The sequence below is a fragment of the Lycorma delicatula genome, chromosome 2, assembly GCF_047948215.1.
Source record: "Lycorma delicatula isolate Av1 chromosome 2, ASM4794821v1, whole genome shotgun sequence".
NCBI lineage: Eukaryota > Metazoa > Arthropoda > Insecta > Hemiptera > Fulgoridae > Lycorma > Lycorma delicatula.
The window spans coordinates 102,937,023-102,959,208 of record NC_134456.1 but is presented as its reverse complement, the minus strand read 5'-3'; the positions used below and the strand labels follow the sequence as shown (position 1 = coordinate 102,959,208).

General features: G+C 28.0%; 1 protein-coding gene across 3 annotated transcripts in view; it reads left to right on the top strand.

Annotated features, from left to right (window-relative positions):
* Nucleotides 1-20,332, top strand: part of LOC142319063 (agrin-like) — a 968,658-nt gene extending 948,326 nt beyond the window's left edge. For 2 of the 3 annotated variants that reach the window (XM_075355916.1, XM_075355919.1), the window contains 6 exons: nt 2,350-2,446; nt 8,385-8,546; nt 10,335-10,524; nt 13,788-13,935; nt 16,951-17,109; nt 20,165-20,332. In XM_075355916.1, coding sequence (XP_075212031.1) covers nt 2,350-2,446; nt 8,385-8,546; nt 10,335-10,524; nt 13,788-13,935; nt 16,951-17,099 — 746 coding nt within the window. In that variant the 3' untranslated portion in view covers nt 17,100-17,109; nt 20,165-20,332. The remainder of the gene's footprint in view (nt 1-2,349; nt 2,447-8,384; nt 8,547-10,334; nt 10,525-13,787; nt 13,936-16,950; nt 17,110-20,164) is intronic. The other variant, XM_075355917.1, reaches the window with a different exon arrangement.
* The last annotated feature ends 1,854 nt before the right edge of the window (nt 20,333-22,186 follow it).

Below are 22,186 nucleotides of genomic sequence, written 5' to 3'. Positions count from 1 at the left end.
ATTTATACCTGCTGCAAAGAAATCCTTGACTTGATATTGAACCAATTTAGCATATTTTCTTTGACATCATCATCGCCATTAAACTTTTTACCACATAGTGCCTCCTTGAGAGAATCAAATGAATGGAAGTCCAATTGGGCAAAGTCAGAATTGTACAGGAGTAGGGTAGTACTTCCTGATACAATTCTTCAGTGGTTTCTTGAGTTACCTAAGCTGTGTGGGTTCGGGTTTTATCATGAAGCAGAACAATGTCTTTGCACTGAGATACAGAACATCTTTTCAAAACTACTGGCTTCACTTTGTTGATATGCATGTCACAATAGTATGCGCTATTTATTGTTCATTGATATTTTACAAATCTACAAAAACTGGGCCATCCTAAAATCATGATTTTTTCTTATGATAGTCAATTACAACATTTTTTCGTGACAGATGAACTCATGTGCTTCTACTCCACATTCTGTCATTTGATTCCAGTTCATAAAGGTGAATCCATGTCTCATCATAGGTTACAATACTGTGCAAAAAGCATTAACTTCTAACTGATACTGTTTTTTTAGCTGTTTTGCATGTGCAATCTCTTCTTGCATGTGCGATTCTTTCTTTTTTTAGCTCCTTATAGTGATCTTTCAACTATCTTGAAATCCACTTTGCACTTGTTATTTGAGCTTGTCGGTTATAATGTTATTAATGTACCAACTCTTACTTTTAATTCACAGCTATAATCTCAACTGTAATCCATCAGTCTTCTTGGATGAGGGAATCTTATGTGAATTTCATGCACTAGAGTTCAAACTTCAATCAGATATTCACTCAGGTTCAACCACCTTTAAATTTTTCTACCTGCTTATAAAAATTTCTGCAATTTTACAACTTCATATTGTTTGGTTATATGAAAGTAAAAGTCGACCAGTTTTTCATCTTCGGAAAGAAAAAACAGACTACTACACGCTGTTCAGCTAATTTGCAAAGTTCAAAAAGACTTACTAAAATAGTAACTCCCCAGACTTAAACCCAATTGAAAAATCTTTGGGCAATAGTAAAAAAAAGACACAAAAATGAATTGTACCACAAAAACTGACCTAATTAATGCTCTAATATTGGTGAGATTCTTGATGAGAAGATGTGTAGTATGCTTGTTGAAACGATGTGCCAAAAGATGCTCATGAAATGATTAAAAATAAAGGAAGGTATATTAATTACAAAATATTCACAAATTGCAGAGGTATAATTTTTTTTAAATAAAGTTACTTTATATTAAATAACATCTGTGTTCGGATAAATTTTCTCGCCATTATAAATAATTTCTTCCACTGTAGTAGTATTAAAAATGGTTTTTGATCCTGTATTTACATCATAGTCAGTTTATCACATCAAAATTTGACTGTATGCTGAGAAAACGTTTAAATATCATCTTCTTGACGCAGGATTAGAAAAAACATTTTAATTTCTTACTGATTTTCAGTTTTTGTTATATGAATATTACTAGTTTCATTTGTGTACTATTGAATACAAAATTATTGCAGCAGCTTATTATGTGAAAACATAAAATTAATATATTTTAGTTAACTAAATTAATAAACCAGTGTTCTCAATAACAAGAAAAAATATTTTTGAATTTTTGTGTTTCAATAATAAATAAATTTTTTTTCTTGGAAGTGAATCCATATTTTTGTCAAGTATTCCTTAATTTGACTAGTTACTAAGTCATCTTTATTTTATTAAAATTAATTACCTATTGTAACTACTTACTGCTTTATCTAGTTCTTCCATTAACAGGTGCCTAAATTTTTAAAATTAAAGCATGTTAGAAATCATTAAGTAATGTTAACAAAATAATTTTATTTTGTGAATAGAATGCAATTTTGCTAAATAAGTCATTGACATGAACAAATCTTGCTATTCTGTTCTTTTTTTGTGCTCTTTTTGTCAACATATAACAACAGCTACTAACCAGTTGTAGTAGTAACTTAATATTGTCAAGTTAAGATCAGAACTTTTCTGCTGTCATATTGTTTATATTACTGAATTTATTATTTATATTACTGTTTAAATACTGTTATTGATCTAGTTTATTGAAGCAGTGTGTTGAAAATTTTCATCATTGTAGTTTACCTTTATACTTTTGTTTCATCAATAAGTTTATTCATTGTTAATGTAGAGTCCCAAACAGGATTTCAGTAACTTTCAATCAAGACCATAGACAACAACCAATTATAATCTTGGTTAGACAGTGGTTCCTTTAGGCAGTGTTTACTTTAGCAGTATAGTGTTAAGATTTTTAACATTTAATGGAAATATGTTCTCTGTTATGTTTAATTTAATTTATAACTATATAATTGTTTCCAGCTGTTGATTATTCAGATGAAGATGACGATATAGCTATTAGATTCAATGGAGTTACTTTTGTCCAGTATCCACCAAGACTGCCACCTCTGCATAAAAGGTATTTAAAATTGCTCAAAGTTTTTATGATTTTTATCCTAAATTATTCTCTTATAATTCTCTAATTTTAAAATGCATTAATGTAAAATGTATTTTAACAATTATATTGTGTATTTTTTTATAACTGCATAATATTGTTGGAAATAAATAAGCCACTAATTATTTAATGGATTATCTAACTATTTAACAGGTAAGTTTCTCTTTGGTGTGAATTATATAGGTAGATTATCATTACTAATCTTATATATACTTGTTGCTAATCTTATACTTACTTGTTACAAAGCTGGCAGATATATTTTCTAATAATTATGGTTTTTGGTACTCTGGTTTGTGTTTTCCTTCTAATGAAACTATCTTCATATTATATGTATTTCTTCTAATATAACTAACTTCTTATGTGTTATCCCAAATAATTATAATTTTAATCATTAGCTTCATTATTTTTTATTACTATAAGTAAGAATGTTAGTAATTATTAAACTGGGTCAAGTTAAGGATAGCTGTACATCTATTACACACAGAGTCAAAAGTATGTAAACCCCACCACAACTTTAAAATCGTTCCAGAAAGAATACTGTAACTTTCAGGATAAGATGTCAGTCAACTACTTCACCTGCTGTCAAGAAATAGAATTTCAACCACTTTTTGCAGGGTGGCCCAGAGGTTTAAACACAAATATTTTAAATAGTAACACCTTTTGTGTGATACATCATTTTAAAGAAAAATGATGTAAATAAAATGTTGGTACGATGTCTGTATTCAAAATGATGGCGGAATAAAGTTTGGATTTTGAGAATAATTATGTGGATAATTTGAGGAACTGTTATCACAAATAAATAAATTTATAAAAATTTGATTGTTTAATAACAGATATTATTAAATTTATTTTTAAAAAAAGATTTATTAAGCATAACGTTTGCTTATTTACTTGCATTCATTTTAATAAATGAAGTGTATTCTGTGGTGAAATTTTTCCAGCATTGAATCAGTTACAAGCAATGTATGGATTTCCATTGCATGTAACAATCTGCTGAAAGTACACTATAAATAATAAGCTTTGAAAATAGCAATAATCCTTTAATCTAATGGCTGTAACAGGTTTGTTGTGTTTGGCAGCAGAAATAATTCTTCTGTATTAGAATGTAAAAATTTTAAAAGCATTTTTAATTTAGTGTTTTAAAGATCACAGATTTTTAACTTCAAAAAAGTTCAACCTTTTTTTTTACAAAAAACTTAAACCACTCAATGAAAAGAGCTACTGTTATTCAAGCTTTTTGATTGGATTTCCATAAAACTGATAAATGAATTTTATCCTTTCCTTTCAACACTTTTGGATTTACAGATTTATAAAGAAGCATAGATTTAAGCACATCCTTGTTAGCATTGCAACAAAAAAGGACTGTGAGGCAAAATTTTCCTGATTTAAACCCTGGAGCAGATCAAAAGAATCTTTCACATTGGCATTAAAAATTTGATCTGGTAAATAGACTTTTTCTTTTATTAATTTTGCCTATTTGCAGAAAAAGAACAGACTGTTTTATAATCACCTGAAGCTGAGACTTGTATTATCTTAACATCACGAAGCGAAAACCATTTTTTGAATTTCTCAAACCAGCTTTCTCACCAAAAATTTAGGTTTACAGGTCTTACTATTTTCATCTTCAGACTGAAGTAAATGATCATATAAATATAGTCAATTTTCTCAAATGAGAAGAGAACTAATAAGTATCCTTTATTATTATTGTCTTCTATCCACAAACTTAAAACTTTCTGTAGTTTTTCTTAGTATCAAAATAAAATGATATAATTTTTACTGATTTAAGAGTCCTTTCTTCACAGTCCTCTACATATTTTCTTGGTTTTTTCTTTTAGAGTAAAGATTGTTGATTCATTTATGTTGAAAGATTTTGCCACTGAAGTTATGCTTTACCAGTTACAAGTCTATTAAGAAGTTTATCTTTGTTAATTAAGAACATAATTGCTTATTGCCTTTTTTCTGTATTAAATTTAGATATTTTGAATTTGTAAAATACCCAACAAAAAATTCAGTAAAACAAAACAACATGAAATAAAGAACAAATTTTTCAGAAACAAAAACCAAATAGAAAAAAAAATTATTTAAAACTAAAATCTAAATAAACCTCAATAATACAAACATACACACTATCATACGGGTAGCTGACTACAGAATTTATTCTGGATGTCGATTCAAAACCAATGAAATGCGATGTAATTTGTTATGATTCATTTATTATTCATAGCTGCTTGTCACAAAACCATACATCAAAGGCTGCAAATGACACCTGTCAAGGTATTCAGACAAAGGCCTGTTTATATTTATTCTTCATCTTGCATTTTCCTCTATAGTTGAAAGCTGTATGTTGAAGACTAATGAGTAAGATTGAGATAAGGTTATTGTTTTTTCAAAGTTTGATGATTAATGAACAGTACCAGTGTAAAATTCGAATACTTCACTATATGAACATAACTTTTTTAATTTACTATTGAAAAATCATATTTTTTCAAGAAATTTTTTTCCAATTCTTGCAACTGCAAATACTGAACCGTGAACAGTGAAGGATTACTATATTACTGTCTAAGTAAATGATTATACAAACAGTAGCAGTATTGATTAAACATCAAAACAATATTGGAGAAAAACATAACTGGAAAACCATTATTAAAATATAAAAATTAAATAATTTTTATCACCTTCTAAGACTGTAAATATAAAATTTTTTGTGACTGATTTAAATTATAAAATTATTTAGGCAAAGATAAGATTTATTATAAGATTATTTAGGCAACGTTTGTTTATGTGAGCAATTTTTCTTTAAAAAAAAACTTGTCATAGACCTGCTTTGTTACTATGTTGTTATTTATCCGACACTAAAATTCATATTTAATTCAGTATTGTTGATATACATTAAACTTTTTATAATATAAAACTGTAATAACATTTTTTTTCTGTTATAAAAGTTGTGCAACGTTAATATAACATTTAAATTAATTATTTTAATTTAAATTTAATAATATTTCAATATTTTGTCTCAAATAATTTTTTTATATACCATTATTTATCAGTTTTTTTTAGTTAACTTTGTTACAAACTGCCATTCTAGCCTGTTAGGCAAGAATAATTTAATTTTAACCATTTACTAAATAGCATAATTATGATTTGTTTTATTTGATCAAATCTTTATTTTTCTTTATATCTTGACTAACTAATTTTCCTTCCATAGTTAAACTACCATTGTCATCCTACGAGGTATGATAATTAAGTTTCTGGACTCATTTTATTGTGAGTGTGATAACAACACTGGGAGGTTCATAGCAATGGCACTCCAATTGTTAATATCTCACGCAGTCATGCAGTTGTTTTCTGTTCTCTCTGTAGCTCTGTTTTGTATATGTATGCTTTGCTATTGTGACGGTAGAAATCAATCATGATTTTGAAGGGCATCGAGTTGTGATGAAATTCGTTGTGAAAGCAGGGAAAACGAACTCAGAAATTCTTGAACTGTCCAAGCCCTGTTTATGGAGACCATCTTGTGAAAAGCAGTTCATTCTACAAATGGAAAGCGAGGTTCAAAGAGAGGAGAACCTTAACAGAGGATGATAAACATTCAAGGTGCCTCTCCACTGTTCAAAATGATGTTTCTGTGCAGAAAATTGAACACACTATCAACTTAAATTGTCGCCTCATGGTCAGAGATATCACTGAGGTCACTGGAATCAACCAAAAAACTGTGTGCCTCATCCTCCCACAAGAGTTGGAGATGTCAAAGTGTTGTGCAAAGATTGTTCCAAAAAACTACAGGTAAACAAAAGCAAAATCATTTACGTGTCTGCCAAGACTGATTGGAGAATCCAGACATCTTTCAAAACATGATTATAGGAGATGAAACTTTGATTTTTTAGTATGATCCTGAGACATAGAAGCAGAATGTGGAATGAAAAAACTGGATGAGCCATCAACTAACCCACCAAGTTGGTCTAATAGTGAACAAGTCTTTCTAAATTAGCTGAATTGGAAGTCAAGAGTTCCAGTGCCCAAGTTCTAGTAAAGGCAATTACTTTTATACAGATTTGAATATTATAGATACCAGTGTTCTTTGGTGGTTGGATTTCAATTAACCACACATATCAGGAACAGTCGAACTGAGACTGTACAAAACTATACTTCATTTACACTCATACATATCATCCTCATTCATCCTCTGAAGAATTATCTAAACGGTAGTTACCGGAGGCTAAACAGGAAAAAGGAAAAAAGATGAGCCATCAACTAAAAAAGCTAGAATGTCAAAATCAAGGCAATCCTGATGGTTTTTTTTTTGACTTGCATGGAATTGTATTCCAAAAATGGGTCCCCTAGAGCCACACAGTTAATTCTGCTTACTACATTTAAGTAATGAAATGACTGTGTGAAAGTGTTTGCAAAAAGAGACCTGATTTGTAATAAGACCAGTCATAGGTGCTTCACAAGACAACACACACCTTACAGCCATCATTGTTAAGTATTTTTAGCTAAAATGGCCACCATGGCTCTTGAACACCCCTACTCATCAAATTTGACCCCCTTGTAACTTCTTTTTTATTTCCAAAAATTAAAGACGCACCATTTTCAGATTCTGGAGACTGTTAAAAAATCAATGTCAGAGGCACTGTCAAGGTTTAAAGAGAAACAATTTCACCAGTGCTTCTGAAGTTGGAAAAGGTAAATGGAGAAGTGCATTACATTTCACAAGGAGTACTCTGAAGGGTGCAATTGTTATTAAATTACTTTTTTCAATAAATGATTTTTGCAACATTACTCCACAAACTTTATTGTTTTATTCTGTACATGCTGAAAAGCCAAAAATATGTTTAACATAAAAATATATTTTTGGCTTTACCTTATTAAGGTAATTTGTTACTTTAATTAATTTCAGAATAACTGATTAAAACAAAAATTAATATGTAATTGAATTAAATTTGGTTTAACTCTATAGCAGAGTATTGTACATCTCCCAATTACAGTTGTTGCTTTGAGAAGAATAAATTTCAATTAATTGCATGAGATGTGGCTGTGAATGGTTTTAAATATTAATGTTCTCAGCTCCTTGGAACTATCTCCCCCAATCAATATTTGTTCTAACAACCAACGTTCTTGTTTTAAGTAAGCCTATTTACATTTTTTCTGTTTGTGCATTTGTAACACAGCTGCATCCATATACAATTTTTGTTTTTTTATGAAATTTTGCAACAAGGTTCCTTCTAATTCATGGAATGACAAATCTGTAATGAATTTTCATAAATTATTTTATTTCAAAATAGTGACCAGTACAGCTAGCTAAGTTATTGCTGCTGATAGACTGAACACATAGACTAGTCTCTCTTCCTGACAATACAACTTCCTTCATGCACTACAACTAATTAGCATTATTTCTAGCTCCAGTCATATGCAGTAACCAAGGTAAAGCTAGCATATTGTCATTCCTATTGGTGTTCCCTTCTATATTCCTTTTATATTGTTTACCACATTCTCATTATTTTCACTTCATTTATTTAATTTTAAAAAAATCTAATTTAATTTATTAAATTATTTACAGAATGAAGTACTACTTGTAGATTTCTAGTTAATAATTAATGCTGGCTAGGTGAACTTAAGATGAAACGGTTACAAGCAATTTTGTACAGTTACTGATATGTTTAGGCTTAATAAAACAAGTGACTTGAATGAAGACTTTCAAATTATAACATGACTAAAATTTTCTTGCATGATATTTAAAATTTATCTATTAGAGATACTACTCATAATTTTTAAATGTTCTTTTAATCACTTTTTGTGTATTATAATATTACTTTAATACTAACTCTGATTAACGTAGTTTTATTGCTTACAATCAATTACTAAAATCAATGCATGTGAACTAATATATCTATTCTAACAATAGTGTTAACAGTACATTAGAGAACAACACTAATTCTATTCTGGTAGAGGATTACTGGGAATTAGAAGAAAATATTGAAAATGAAAATGAAATGGATTTGGAAACTGAAATAGATGATGATGAAGATATGTATGATGATGATGACGATGACATTGAATTCTTTGAGTAAGAAAATTGTTTTTCAGTAAAATAATTTTTTTTTAATTCCATGTGGTTTTACTTATTTTTAAGCAATTTTAAGTAAGCATATTTATTAAATACATATTTATAATAGCATGCTTATCCAGTTAAAAAATAATAGTATGACCTATATATTATTTATGGTATTATAACTCACTAACTGTATTTTAACTATCATTAACTATGTTTAATCTAATTAACTGCAAGAAATTGCAAGAAATTTATATTATATCTGTAGAAAATAAATTTTTGTAACAAGAGAAAGAGAAATACTATTCATTATAGTATACAATAGTGCCAAAAAAATTTTAATTTTTATGATTATGAATTATAAAAGTAAACAAATTCAAACATTTGAAACAAAATACCAATGTTGGTAAAACTCATACAGTTTTGTACAACTGAAGCAATGATAGTAACAATTTTGTTTAATAAAATTCAGATAAATTTTTTATTAGATGTTTCAAAGATTAATTAACTGAACCTTTTTAAATGCCAACTAATACCTGCTTAGTTTGACGTTTCTGCCAAGATCATTTAACTACTGCAATCAGAATTTGTTATGCTAATGTAAACTTGTCATAAACACTATGTAATCTTAATAGAATTGATGTGATAATTTAAAGAATTTTAATTGAAGTGCTTGTTAATGAAGTGGAATATTTTAACATTAAGTTCTTAGGTTATTTCTTTTGCAAATAACTATTTAAAATGGTTTGTGAGTGAAAATTAACATATGTAAATCCTGTAATTGCTAGTCTAACTGTATTGCCAAAACCATGACAAGAGGAACCTTGAATATTGGTGACCCTAGAATGGATTTTAGCAAGATATATCTGTAAAGAGCAGTTTATTTTGTAAGTTCCTGGAATAACAGCAGTGTCAGCTGAACTAGGGGTGTTAAGCTCAAAATAATTTTTTGAAAAAAATATTTTGACAGAATCAGGAGGCCAGATTTGACGACCATTCCTGAGATGTGTGGTTAATTGAAACCCATCCACCAAAGATACCAGTGTTCTTTGGTGGATGGGTTTCAATTAACCACACATCAAAGGAATGGTTGACCTGAGAATATACAAGACCACACTTCACTTACACTCATACATATCATCCTCTGAAGTAATACCTTATAGTGGTTTCAGAGCCTAATCAGGAAAAAGAAAGAGTTGGAAGCCCTACTGAGTATGCATTAAGTGCCTTCTTCTTCCTGTGATGTCTGAGTCTCTTGTTATTAACGTTCCGGTCTGACGGTGTAGACTTACTTTTTTATAGCTACTGGACTGCAGTAATGAGAGATACTCATTACTTGAGTCTGCACAGTATTAGTCAGAATAATGACCATTCTGTCTGGTTTGAAAAGGCTCAGTTCACTGCATGTTACAGGTTAAAATAATGAGTCTCCCAATTTTTTTCCATTATCAGCTGGAAATGCAGTGACTTAACAACATAGGCAGCTATAATAATTTTTGTTAATGAAAACACTTCTGAAATTGCAGAAATATTAATCAATGGAAATTGTTTCATTATAAAGAAAAAATTATGGAAGTTAAGGAGATATAACACTCTTCCATTTCAATTGTGATATTATTATAGGTTACTATGCTCAAGTTTGTATTTGTTTAAGTAGGTAAGGTTATTACATTACTTATTAGTTATTTATTACCTTGATTATCTCAATTACTAACTCTTGAATTACTAAAATTCATGCATGATTTTTAATTAATAGTTGTTTAAGATTAACTTTTAATAGAATATCAATTTTATTTGTCACAGACGAAGAGGGAAACGAAGTAATAGATATGAACTTTCAGTAAGAACAACAGAATCAAACAGTCTACTTTTATGGACTAACAGAGGAAGAACTCTTCATACTGATTATTTGGCTGTTGCACTGATCGATGGTTTTCCTGAACTTAGTTTCAACTTAGGAAATCAGCAAAAATTACTTACTTTAAGAGCACAGGTAACTAATTCATGAACTACATTAATTTAGTGACTTACTGAAATTCAATGTAATTTAAAAGTTTGTACATGTGATTTTATTTACATTTTTTTTGTATATTCAAGATTTTTGTTATTGATAAATGCATGCCTAAAAGAATTTCTTCATTACTATCATCACTATCACATTGCCTTTGTCTTAAAATTTTAATTTTTTTTTAATTTATGAAATGAATAGGAAGATTTATGAAATGGAGATCTATCTATGATGTGCAGTAGGAAATGAAAATTCTCTTTCATTTCCTTTGCCCGTCATTACTGAATTCTTGCAATTATGACTTTCTATTAAATTTTTAAAAAGGAATTTTAGCCATTAAACTATAAAAACTCACCCAGAAAACTCATATTGTACGTATACAAACATATACGCCCACTAACAATCCATGCCTTAGAAAATCAGTTAGATCACTATGGAAATGTGGTGCTTGATGAAGAGCACATGCCTCACTTAAATCACATGCTTCACTTTCAGCTAGATGGAGCATCTGCTCACTGTTCAATTCCAATTCGACAATGGTTGGACCAAACGTTTCCTGGTACTGGATTGGTACAGAGGAACAGTTGAGTGGCCAGTAAGATCTTACAACACTGGACTATTTTTTGTGGGGTTATTTAAAATCAAAATTTATAAAAAAATTCCTGCTAATATACAAGAATGGAAAAATAAAAATTGTAAGAATGTAGGGATGTAACTAAAGAAACTTTAATAAAAGTAAGATGTAAATTTCAACAAAGACTTTATTATTATTGTTCGCAGGAAAATGGGAATAATTTTGAACAAATGATTTAAAAATTGATACTATTGATAAAAAAACTTCATCAAAAAATTAACTAATGAATGATTTAAGTTTTATTTCTTTATAAAAAATTATCCTTTTATGAATTAGTTTTTATTTAATTATTTAATCATTAAGTTTACCTGGTAACAAATTTTTCAACATATTGTCAGCAAAGAAGAAGGTACTTTATTATTGGCTTTTCATATATTTACCAATGGTATAATGTTATGTTTATTTGTACGTTTTTTCAATTCTGAAGAAACCTAAAACCCATATTTTTTTAAGAAGAACAGACAATTTTTGATTTAATGCTCTGTCAGTAACACTGGGTCAGTAACACTGTATCCCAACATCTAAAAAAACCACATTTTTAATCATAACTTCAGTACAGTGAACCAAATTTTTATTTTATTTGTACTAAATTACTTGTCATTCAAAGATCTTCCAATGAGGTGTCACAAGCTACCATTAAAAAAAATAAGTTTTTAACCTTTGAAAATTAAAAAAAAAATTTAAAGGTGAATTTTGTGTTCGTAATTTTAAAAATAATTTTCACAGTTTTAATCCACAGATTAGGATTATTTCAAATGATTTAAGAAGCTATATCATGTAATTTTATAGTTATTTTTGTTGGACTGAAATTTTAAAAAGTACTACCTGAATTGGTTTTTTTGAACCTACCAAGCAATTTTCTTTTCACCAAAATTCATTATTTTTTTCAGGTTGTCAATTAAATGTTACCATTGTCATTTAAGATTTTTGAGTTGGGGTAGTAGTAGCAAAGAGGGTGAGTTCCACCTCTTTGAAAATATTTTTAAAAAGTTCCCCCCTCCATCGAGAATTGTATAAATGCCTGCATACAGAAATACGATGGGACTGATAGGTGTTGAATAATAAATGTGATAACTTTTCAAATGATCACCTGGTCAAATGATTTTAATTAAAAATTATATTTTTAATTAACTTCTAAAATAAAAATAATAATATTAAACCTGTGTTACCATTAATGTTTTAAATATTATTCATGATAATAATTTCATCATTACAGATTTGAAATAAAATTAACACCCAGATAGATAGCTATGGTTCAATTTAAAAACCTTATTCAGCTACTAATAAAATACAGAAAGTACGTATTTATAGTTGTAAAACTTTTATAGGGCAGCAACTTTTGCAGTACCAGCAGCCAAAGTAGTGTATTCCAAAAGTCACATCCATTAATTTGTAATGACTTTCACTGCACGTAATTATAACCTAACTATTATTGTAACAAAGTATGTTGTGGTTATTTGTTATTACAAATCAAATTACTAAGGCCTATATTTTGTTCAAGATGTATATGAAGTAATTTATTTATTTCTTGAAAGTATGTTTTTTTTTTTTCAAGTATGTTACACTAAGGTTTTGCTATAAATAAACAGTAACAGTAACGTAATACAAAAGTATATGAAATGAGTTGTTTATATATTACAGGGTGGAATGTTATGATTTTCTTTGACATGGAGTAGATATTTATAAAAATCATTTTTAAATAGCACATATGCATTACTTTTGTGTAATGCGTATGCATTACAGAATGCATACGGCCTTTAGATTTTACATGCACTACAATATCAATACAATACACTACATACCATGAAATACACTACAATATCATGTAGATTGTCTTTTACTTCAGACCTTCGGTTATTATTTGAATTGTTACCTTGTAATTTCATATGGATTAACACCTGGATAACTTTACAACGTATAATTTGCACATATGAATGAATTGAATTATACATAATAAATAATTAACTTAGAAAAATCAATTATTTTTTTATTATTGTATTTGTCTGTATTCCCCTCTGTATTAATTATATCAAAGACAAAAGTAAAAAAGTTTACTACCAAGAGTACAGAATTCAATAATCCTTCTTACCTTATGCTTGTTGTTATATAAAAGCGCTTTTTAGGGTTTCCCTCATCATCAGTTAATAAAACAGATTATTTTTTTTTAAATCACGCATTAGAAATATAAAACTTAAAATTGTAGACATACAACAATATGTAATAATAAAAGTTAAAAAGATTAATAATTTTTTTTATATATGGCTAGCCACACATACAGAACTGCACTCACTGTGAGCAAATATTTTATTCTGATAAAAAGACTAATTATTCTTTCACAGTTTAAGTTTTGTTTGATAAATTCTTGCTCTTCACTTTGAATAATTAATGTTATTAGGAGATATTTTTCATTGTAATTATCTGTACAACTAGACTCATTCATAAATTTGTTAGTCTTTATCTCATTGTGTCAGAAGGGTTTTTTTAATTCATAAAACCATTATAATTTAATGCAATGTATTTCTTGTGATGTCTCATTTAAATTATGAGTTTTAAATTATCAATCTAGTTGTTAATCATTTTATCAGTTACTGATTTTCTTCTTTTCTTATTTTAGGTACAGGTTAATGATGGTGACTGGCACAGGATTACGATACACAGAAGAAAGCGACAAGCACAACTGCAAGTCGATAACCATTTGCCAGTTAGAACACAGTCTGAACCTGGGGCCATATTACTTAGCACTAATGCTAGATTATTCATAGGTAAGAATAACTATGATTATCTTAAAACATAATTTAAATCATCAGTTTTACATTTAATCTCAAGTTTAGGATAAATTTGTGTAATCAGTCCATTCTCAAAGAGATGAAAAGAGATACTATTATCAAGATTAGTTATTCTTAAAACCTTTAATTATCAGAGCTGAAAACTTAACTTAACCTTCATAACAGTGGGATTTTTTTTTAATGCTGATACAGTAGTTTACACAAATTATTATAACTTGGTACTTCATTAATATTTATTTAAAGTTAAAATGTGTTAAAAAAATTACATTAAATTCAAAATTAATTTTTTTTTCAGTTTAAAAAAATCGGTTTTCTGAATTTTTTTTATTCATTACTGCTGTTTTACTGTTGATCATTGTTTTCTGAACTCTGCCCTTAAATTACTGAAACTGATATCACATCTAGGCAGAAAATATTTGACTTTGCTGTCTTCTAATTCCAAACATTAGTTAATAAAAATACTTTTATAGTTATGTCTGTAATTACAATATCTGCAACAGTTTACATCATATTTAGAAACAACAGCTAGTGAGTGGCAAGCATGATATTTATAAATACCAATTCATATTTACTCTGTAACTAATGAACAGTTGCTAAGAGGTCTTGATTTCATCAAACACATTTTAACCAGAATGATTTGTAGATACTTATGTGATACTATACTTATGTGATGAATTTAATATGGTATATGTCAGTGTAATGAAATTTGACCAACTTTATCTATGATTGGTCATTAGTTTTGCTGGCTGAAAATGAGACTTAAAGGTCTTAATTAATTTTAAAGGTAAAATTTTAAAGGATTAATTTTAAAGGTAAAATTTATTTGCATCTATGATAAAAATATAAAATGAGAGATAAAACACGTTTTGAGTTTTGCTGCTAAATACAACCAAAGGTTGTTCTTTTTATAATTTAACCTGTATGTTTATTTATAATACTAAACTAATACATTCATTTCTGGTGATTAATTAGCTAACTCTAGTCATACCAGTAATAAAAAAACTTTCATAAGTTTTTACAAAGATATACCGAAAAGTTCCCAAAATTCGAACATGATATATGAATTGGTTAAATTATGGCTGTCTGCATAGTAAAAGCTACAACAAAAAAATGTATTTAGCAATTTATTTTCAGATACTTCATACAGTAGAACAAAAAATGAATATGAAAAAAGGGCAGTTTCTCCTTAATTTTTCTTCTGTTCACCATTTTGTATTTACATTTTAAATAATTAAACAGAATAGTAGAAATTAAAAAATCTATTTAAGGATGATTGGATAAGTATACGTTATAAAGATCAGACATAATAGAATTTCCAAGAAATTGTTCTTTTTTTATTTAGGGAGAAAAACTAAAAGTATACATTGTGGTAAAAGTTCAGAAAGATTCAAACAAAGCAAGAATAGAAATTCCAAACTTACAAAATCTGGAATTAATCAAGAAAAGATTTAAAAAATCTCTGAAAGCAGGTTTTTTTCTGAAAAAAAAGATCGAGAACAAAAAAAAAGAGTGTAGTAACAGAATTCAGGAACAAGGCCAGCAAGAGACTAAGTATTGGCAGTAAAGGAATATGATAGATGCTAAAAAAAGTGCTTCATAGTTAACTGAAAAAAAATTAATATTATTAACAGAATATTGTGTTTTAATATTTATTAAAAATCTTACTTAAAACCACAAAATTACCATCTAGCATATACCAAATGGCAAAATAAACTAAATACATTAATAAAATATTTAAATAAAGCATTTTGTGAGGTAAATTTGTAATAATGAAATGGTAATCAAATTTGTAATCAATTTGTAATGTCAATATAATAATAATAATCAAATATTTGTATAGAGCATTTTATGAGGTAATTTTGTATAAACTGACAATTAACTGCAATTATTCACTACAGTTATGTTCACTTATATAGTTGGCTTCAACTAAAATGTAATCAATTTTCATAATAACAGTTATTGGGCACAATAAAATCAATCCTCATGCCATTCTAGTCAAGGTTTCAGAAATCATTTTTAATAAATGTTGGGGCTTGTATCAGCAGAGATTCACTGATTGGACCATGTTTCCTACCAACCTGATTGAATGGCAAGACTTATTAACATTTCCTGGAAAACTTTCTACTGAATTATTTAAATGAAGTTCATTCCTCTAGTAACTAGAAAAAACATATTCAAGTGCATGAATGTGGTGATATGGTGCCCCACCACATGACCACACTTAGCATTGAAAGTATGAAAAAATGTAAGGTTATTCAAATTAAGTTATGGCCATTCACCAAATGATTTTTTTTTTAATTTTACTTGTAAGCATAAGAGAAAATAGAAAATCTTGAGCTCATGACTAATGAAGACTGCAAACCACAAGAACACTGGAGTTGCAAGAATGGGTATTAGAACAATTTAAGGAGAACCAGTCAACAATACAAGAAGAGTTCCTTTACATGGCTACAAAAATTTATTTCTAAGGGCTTCTATCTCACTCTAAACAGACTGAAAATTCTCATCAATATTTTGCAGCAGTACCTTGCTTGTTTATTAACCATTTTTAAAAAATAAGGTGTCCCTTTTTGTTTATAATGAAGAGAACATTTTATCTAATTAGATATATTTTGATAAAACTAATGGTTACCAAGATATAAAAGATTAAAAAATTGACAGATTCCCATTTCTCAATTTGTGAACATGTTTATAACATAATTTTTTTTATTTACTAGTGAAAACTTGTCTAAGCATCTGTGCTAATTATTATAATAATTTCTCAATTTGATCTTGAGATATACATTTTTCATTATAAAACATAAACACTAAAAGGAAAAAGAAGGGTAAATCATCATTTTTTCATACAACATTTTTTGTTCATTTTGATAATCAGAAACCAAAATTTAGTAGCTTTTTGCTCTTCCTTTTTTATGATACTCTTTGTGTGTGCGCACACGGGTTTGTGTTTTGATGATTGTGTTTAATTATCTACTTATAAAAAAATTTCAGGTGGAGCACCAACCCTTCCTGCAGGGCTACCATCCGCATATTATCTTAAATACACTGGTTGTATGCAACGACTTATTGTTAATAAGAAACCTGTAAATTTCCTTGCACTAAATGCGTCATTACCAATTGACTTCTGCCACACTGTATGATAAACCACAAGTAAGTTTCAGCAATAATTATATGGATTGATATTTTAGTTAATTAATGTGTTCATAACATTAATTTTCGTAAAACTCTTTTAATAATTAGTGTCTGTACAGTTAACAAGTATGTCTGAATTAATGAAATTTCAAATGTCCTGATGTGTTAAAATCCATCTAATATAGTTATTGGTTTAATTTAGATTAAAGAAATTGGAATTGGTTTAAGATTGGAAATTGGCATGTCCCAAAGTTTATCTCCCCAAATTTATAAACTCTTATTATAATAGTTACTAAAAGTATTGTATTTCAACTATTTGGTAATGATTTCAGTGTTCAGTTCTTTAATAATACGGTTCACATCTTGAAATTATCTGAATACATGTTTTTTTTGTTTTTTTTTATAAAAATTAAAACAAACCTTTTTACTATCAGTATTTGGATAAATCTTGTGCATTAAACTTAAAACAGTGAGTGAAACCTTGCAATAACCTTATAATTAAAAAAAAAAAAAAAAACTTGTGACCGAAATGTAAAATTACGTTTCTTACCTCATTTACATTTCCAACATAATGTTTGTTTTTTCACTTTACAATCAAATCAAATCTTCAGCACTATATTATTGGGATTGGAGACATCATTCTTGTTATACTACTGAAATGTTATAAAGAATACCAAAATTATTGTATGTTTAGATATGTTACAGAGTCATTTTAGCCATATATATCAGTAATAGAATCAGAGTTTGTAGGACGACCAAATTCTCTTACAGAATTTTTAATCTGAAAATATTCAGTTTTTCAGATTTATACACAGAAAAAGATTACTTAATTTTTTGATTTTGTTTAAAGACTACCACAATCCAGATTCAGGAATTTTATCATATTCTTAATTATAATAGTATTGAAATATATCTTTATTAATACACTCATGGTAGCCAATCACTTTTATGAGAAGGTTGATTATTTCAACAGTATGGAAAGAAAAAGATTTCATTAATGAAAATTTGAAAATTTGTCATATGGCCTACACACTTGCCATGCTAAAGTAGAGTTTCTCTGTCTTCTGTAAAAAAATATTTATATTTGTGCAAACTATTTTCAACAAAAGATAAGTTAATCTTTGAACAATGTAATTTATCATGTAAATTCATTAATTCATTATTCGGTTTTTTGAAAATTGTTATTTTCTGAATTTAAAAATTATCTGTAAGAAAATTTAGCACTAATCTCTCCTCACAGGTAAATTATTTCTCCCGCTCCCTATGCTCTCATAGTCTTTCTTTCCCACAGTGCATTGTAATTTTCATTTAAAATAATTCGTTAAATAAAGAATCCTTTTTTTATTGCTAAATATTAACTAATAATCTCTTTCTTATATTAATAAGTTTAAATAATAATTATGTAAATATTTAATTAAAATATTAATAAGAATTGTTAATATTTGATTTAAATTTAATAATAAATTATAAATAAACAAAAATTATCTAATAAACTCTAATTCGTACCGTATAAATAAAATTATAAATTATTATAAATTACATAAATAATAAATAAATAAAAAATAAAATTAATTATAAAATATAAATAAAAATAATCTACGCTTAGAAAATAAATAATCTGTAAATTAATTGACAACTGATTGCTTCTAGCCTGTAACAATTAGCTGTTGTTTCTTGAGTTGTGATTTCTTAACATATGAAGCGCTTCATTCAAAATAAAAACGTGAGCACGTGCAGCAAACAAACCAACACACCATAAACAAACCATATAACACTAGAAAAAAGGGGGCATACGGCCCGCCGCGAAAATGTTACCTAGTTTACGTTTCATTACACATAATTTAGTTAAATATTTTTGCCAACTGTAACTAAATAACTCATGAATTTAGCGTACTAACAGCAACGAAAAGCTAAAAATCCTGAATGTTTTTAGCTGTTTCTTGAGTTGATTTTTTAACACTGCTCTTAACCCCAATGTTTTCCTATTTTATCCCCAAAACATATTTATAATTTTAGATGAATTGTTCGTGTAGAAGTATAAATCGTTCGAACGAATGAATTCTTCTTGCACTGCGCGCAGCTATCCGGTGCACCACGTGGTCCGCTCTGCGTCAATAGCAACTAAAATGAAGATGAGAGCACATACATCAAACAAACCCACGATAACATACTTTTTTTATGGGAAAGATTTTTGCAGCAGGCCCTAGGCCGCCTTTTTTATAATTTTATGTGTAATTATATGAGCAAAATCGTGTTTAAAACAGTTGCATTAATATTGACATAGCGTTTAGCACATATTTTTATCATAGCCAAATGGACAATAATCTCTAATTTTGTACATTTAAGAAACTTTTAGTGTAAAAGAGAAAAATATGTTCAATCTATTTTATTTACAAATTATTAAAAACAATAAATAGTACTGTATAAATTGTATTATTATTCTACGTGCATGTTCAGACTGCAACTCATTAACACAATATGGTGCAGCAGATCATAACAAATTATAAAATCCATGTCATTAGGTCATCTATTTCTGTTATCACTATAGCCATAAATCTGAAACGTTAACTAAATTTTAACCTAAATTCTGAATTTTGTTGCAATTGAAGTTGGCTTTTTAACATTAATCCAGATGTTTAGGATTTAGAAGATTCTTTGTACCTTTAGCATTGTACTGATCACATTTTACTTTATACATTTAACCATGGTAGCATCTCCTGTCTCTCTGAACCATCTCACCTTGACCATTATTATTTTCACCATGCTGATATGGTGAAATAATAATAGTTAAGTATGAGATGTTCAGACAGATGTAAAAAGAAGGAAATGCATGGTAAATCTATAAAGAGTGTGCAGAAAAGCATGAAGAGTATACAGGTAGAGATGGAACAGAAGTAATGTATCAACCATACCTGCTGACTGCTGGAAGCTGTGCATGATATTAATGATGAAGAGTGAATTGTTCATAACTTGAAACTAATTACATACATGCAATGTATAAAAACTAATGCAATAAAAATATTTAAAATAATATGTAATGCAGTGTATAAAAAAATATTGTTTTTTTTTGCAGGTGGTATTAATGTCCGTTTGATCACCTATCCATAAATGTGCATGGACTGACTAAACAAGTGTGACTGGAGTTAAGTGAAATCAGTATTATAAGATGATGGATGATTAGTGAATTTTGTGTATTGTGTAATATAAGAATTTGTAAATTAATATATGTAATTTTCTTAATGTTTGTAAACTTTATTTTACATTACCTTACTGTTAATTATTAAAACTAAATAGTAATTTTAAAACAAAGTGATGAATTATTTGAAGTAATACAACATGTTATACAAAATTCATTACATAACTTATTATGCATGAATTTTATATAACACGGTAAATTAATTTTCAATGAATTAGAAATGATCACTAACAACAGTCAAAATGACAGATGAAAGTACTCTAAAGGTTACAGTTGCATTTGCTGAAAAAAATTATGGCAATTTTTTTCACTTAATTTCAATTAAACAATGAAATCAAATAAAAACTATCATTACATTATGAATTGCTCTCACATTCATACCATAAAGATTTAAAACTGGAATATTTTCTTACAAACTTGATTTTTTTTTAATCATATAATAACACAAATATCACTGGAATAAGTGTTTCAAGCTAAAAAATTGTGTTTCGCTGCTACTACAGAAAATTAATAAATGCACCTTGTATAATGGTCGTAAATAAAACAAGAATATCAAAAACAGTTGTTTCACAACATAATTAAAAATAAACATTATTAATATTCAAAACAATAACAAAGAAAAAGGATATTTGAATCACAAACTCAGCTTATAGTTTTTAAAAATTCTAGACCTGATGTAACAAAGAATAAACAAAATGCATTATTACATTCAATTACAGTACAAAAAAATCTTCTTATAACAACAATTTTAAATAACGTGAGAAAAATTGTTTTAAAAATGTTATATGTTAACCACACCAGTGAGGGATGTCATATCAAAAACCTTAAAAATACATTATTTTCCCTTGGGTAATAAACACCTTTATAAAATACAAAACCACAGAGAAGGAAAGACAGATGGCCAATGATAACAGCATAGTGCTGCCTAGTAGAAAGAAGCAAACATTATTGCTGCTGTTCCATGATATAGGAACAGACATTTCATTCATCAGCCAATATCATTTGAATTAGGCAGAGCTCACAGTTGTAAATAAACAAATAGTCTGCAGTCTGCTATTAATCAAATAGCAAACAATTGTTAATGCTTTACTTGCTTCATTGTTAAAATTCTCTATTTCACAAAATAAAAAAATTGTAATTCTGAGTATGATTCAATAACTTATTTTTTTCTTAACTTCTGTAATTACAGAAACTAAGAAAAAATAAGTTATAATTTAATTGCAGATTCATAACCATTTCAAAGCAAACAGACATTTTAATATCTTCATTAATATTTTCACAAAAAAAGAGCTGAAACAGGATTATAAGAAAATACAATACATACAAAAAATCTATTTACCCCTTAAGTTGGTAAAGAAAAAAAAACACATGTTAAAACTACTTTTCAGTATTTTCTCTTTCTACCATTAATTATGTGTACTTTCTATTGTTGGAAAAATAAAATTTTTTACTTTGAAAAAGATTCTTCTTTGTCAGTGATCCATCAGTATTGCTTGATGAGGAACACTTTAACAGCTTGTGTAAAATAAAATCAGCATGATGTAATTTGATTCCACTTTGACGCAGTTAAAAATAACTGATTCTTTTCAATAACAGTATGCATTTGCTTCTTTGCAGCAAGAACTAATATTTTAATGAGGATTTTCTTATGGCCTAAACCTAAAGGGGGAGGGGGGTTGAATCCTCCACAACTCTAGTTTTGTTCCTGATTTGCAGTCATAAGTTGTAGACATAAGCTTTAAAAAGAAACTAATATTTGTATGTTTTATGTTAAATGTTTCCTTAAACATTAGATGAAAAGCAACCTTACTGTTAAAAATTAAGAACCTTGATGACGTGAAATTTAACTTACTTGTTACAATAAAAATTTAAAAAGAAACTTGGAGAAGAACTGCTGAA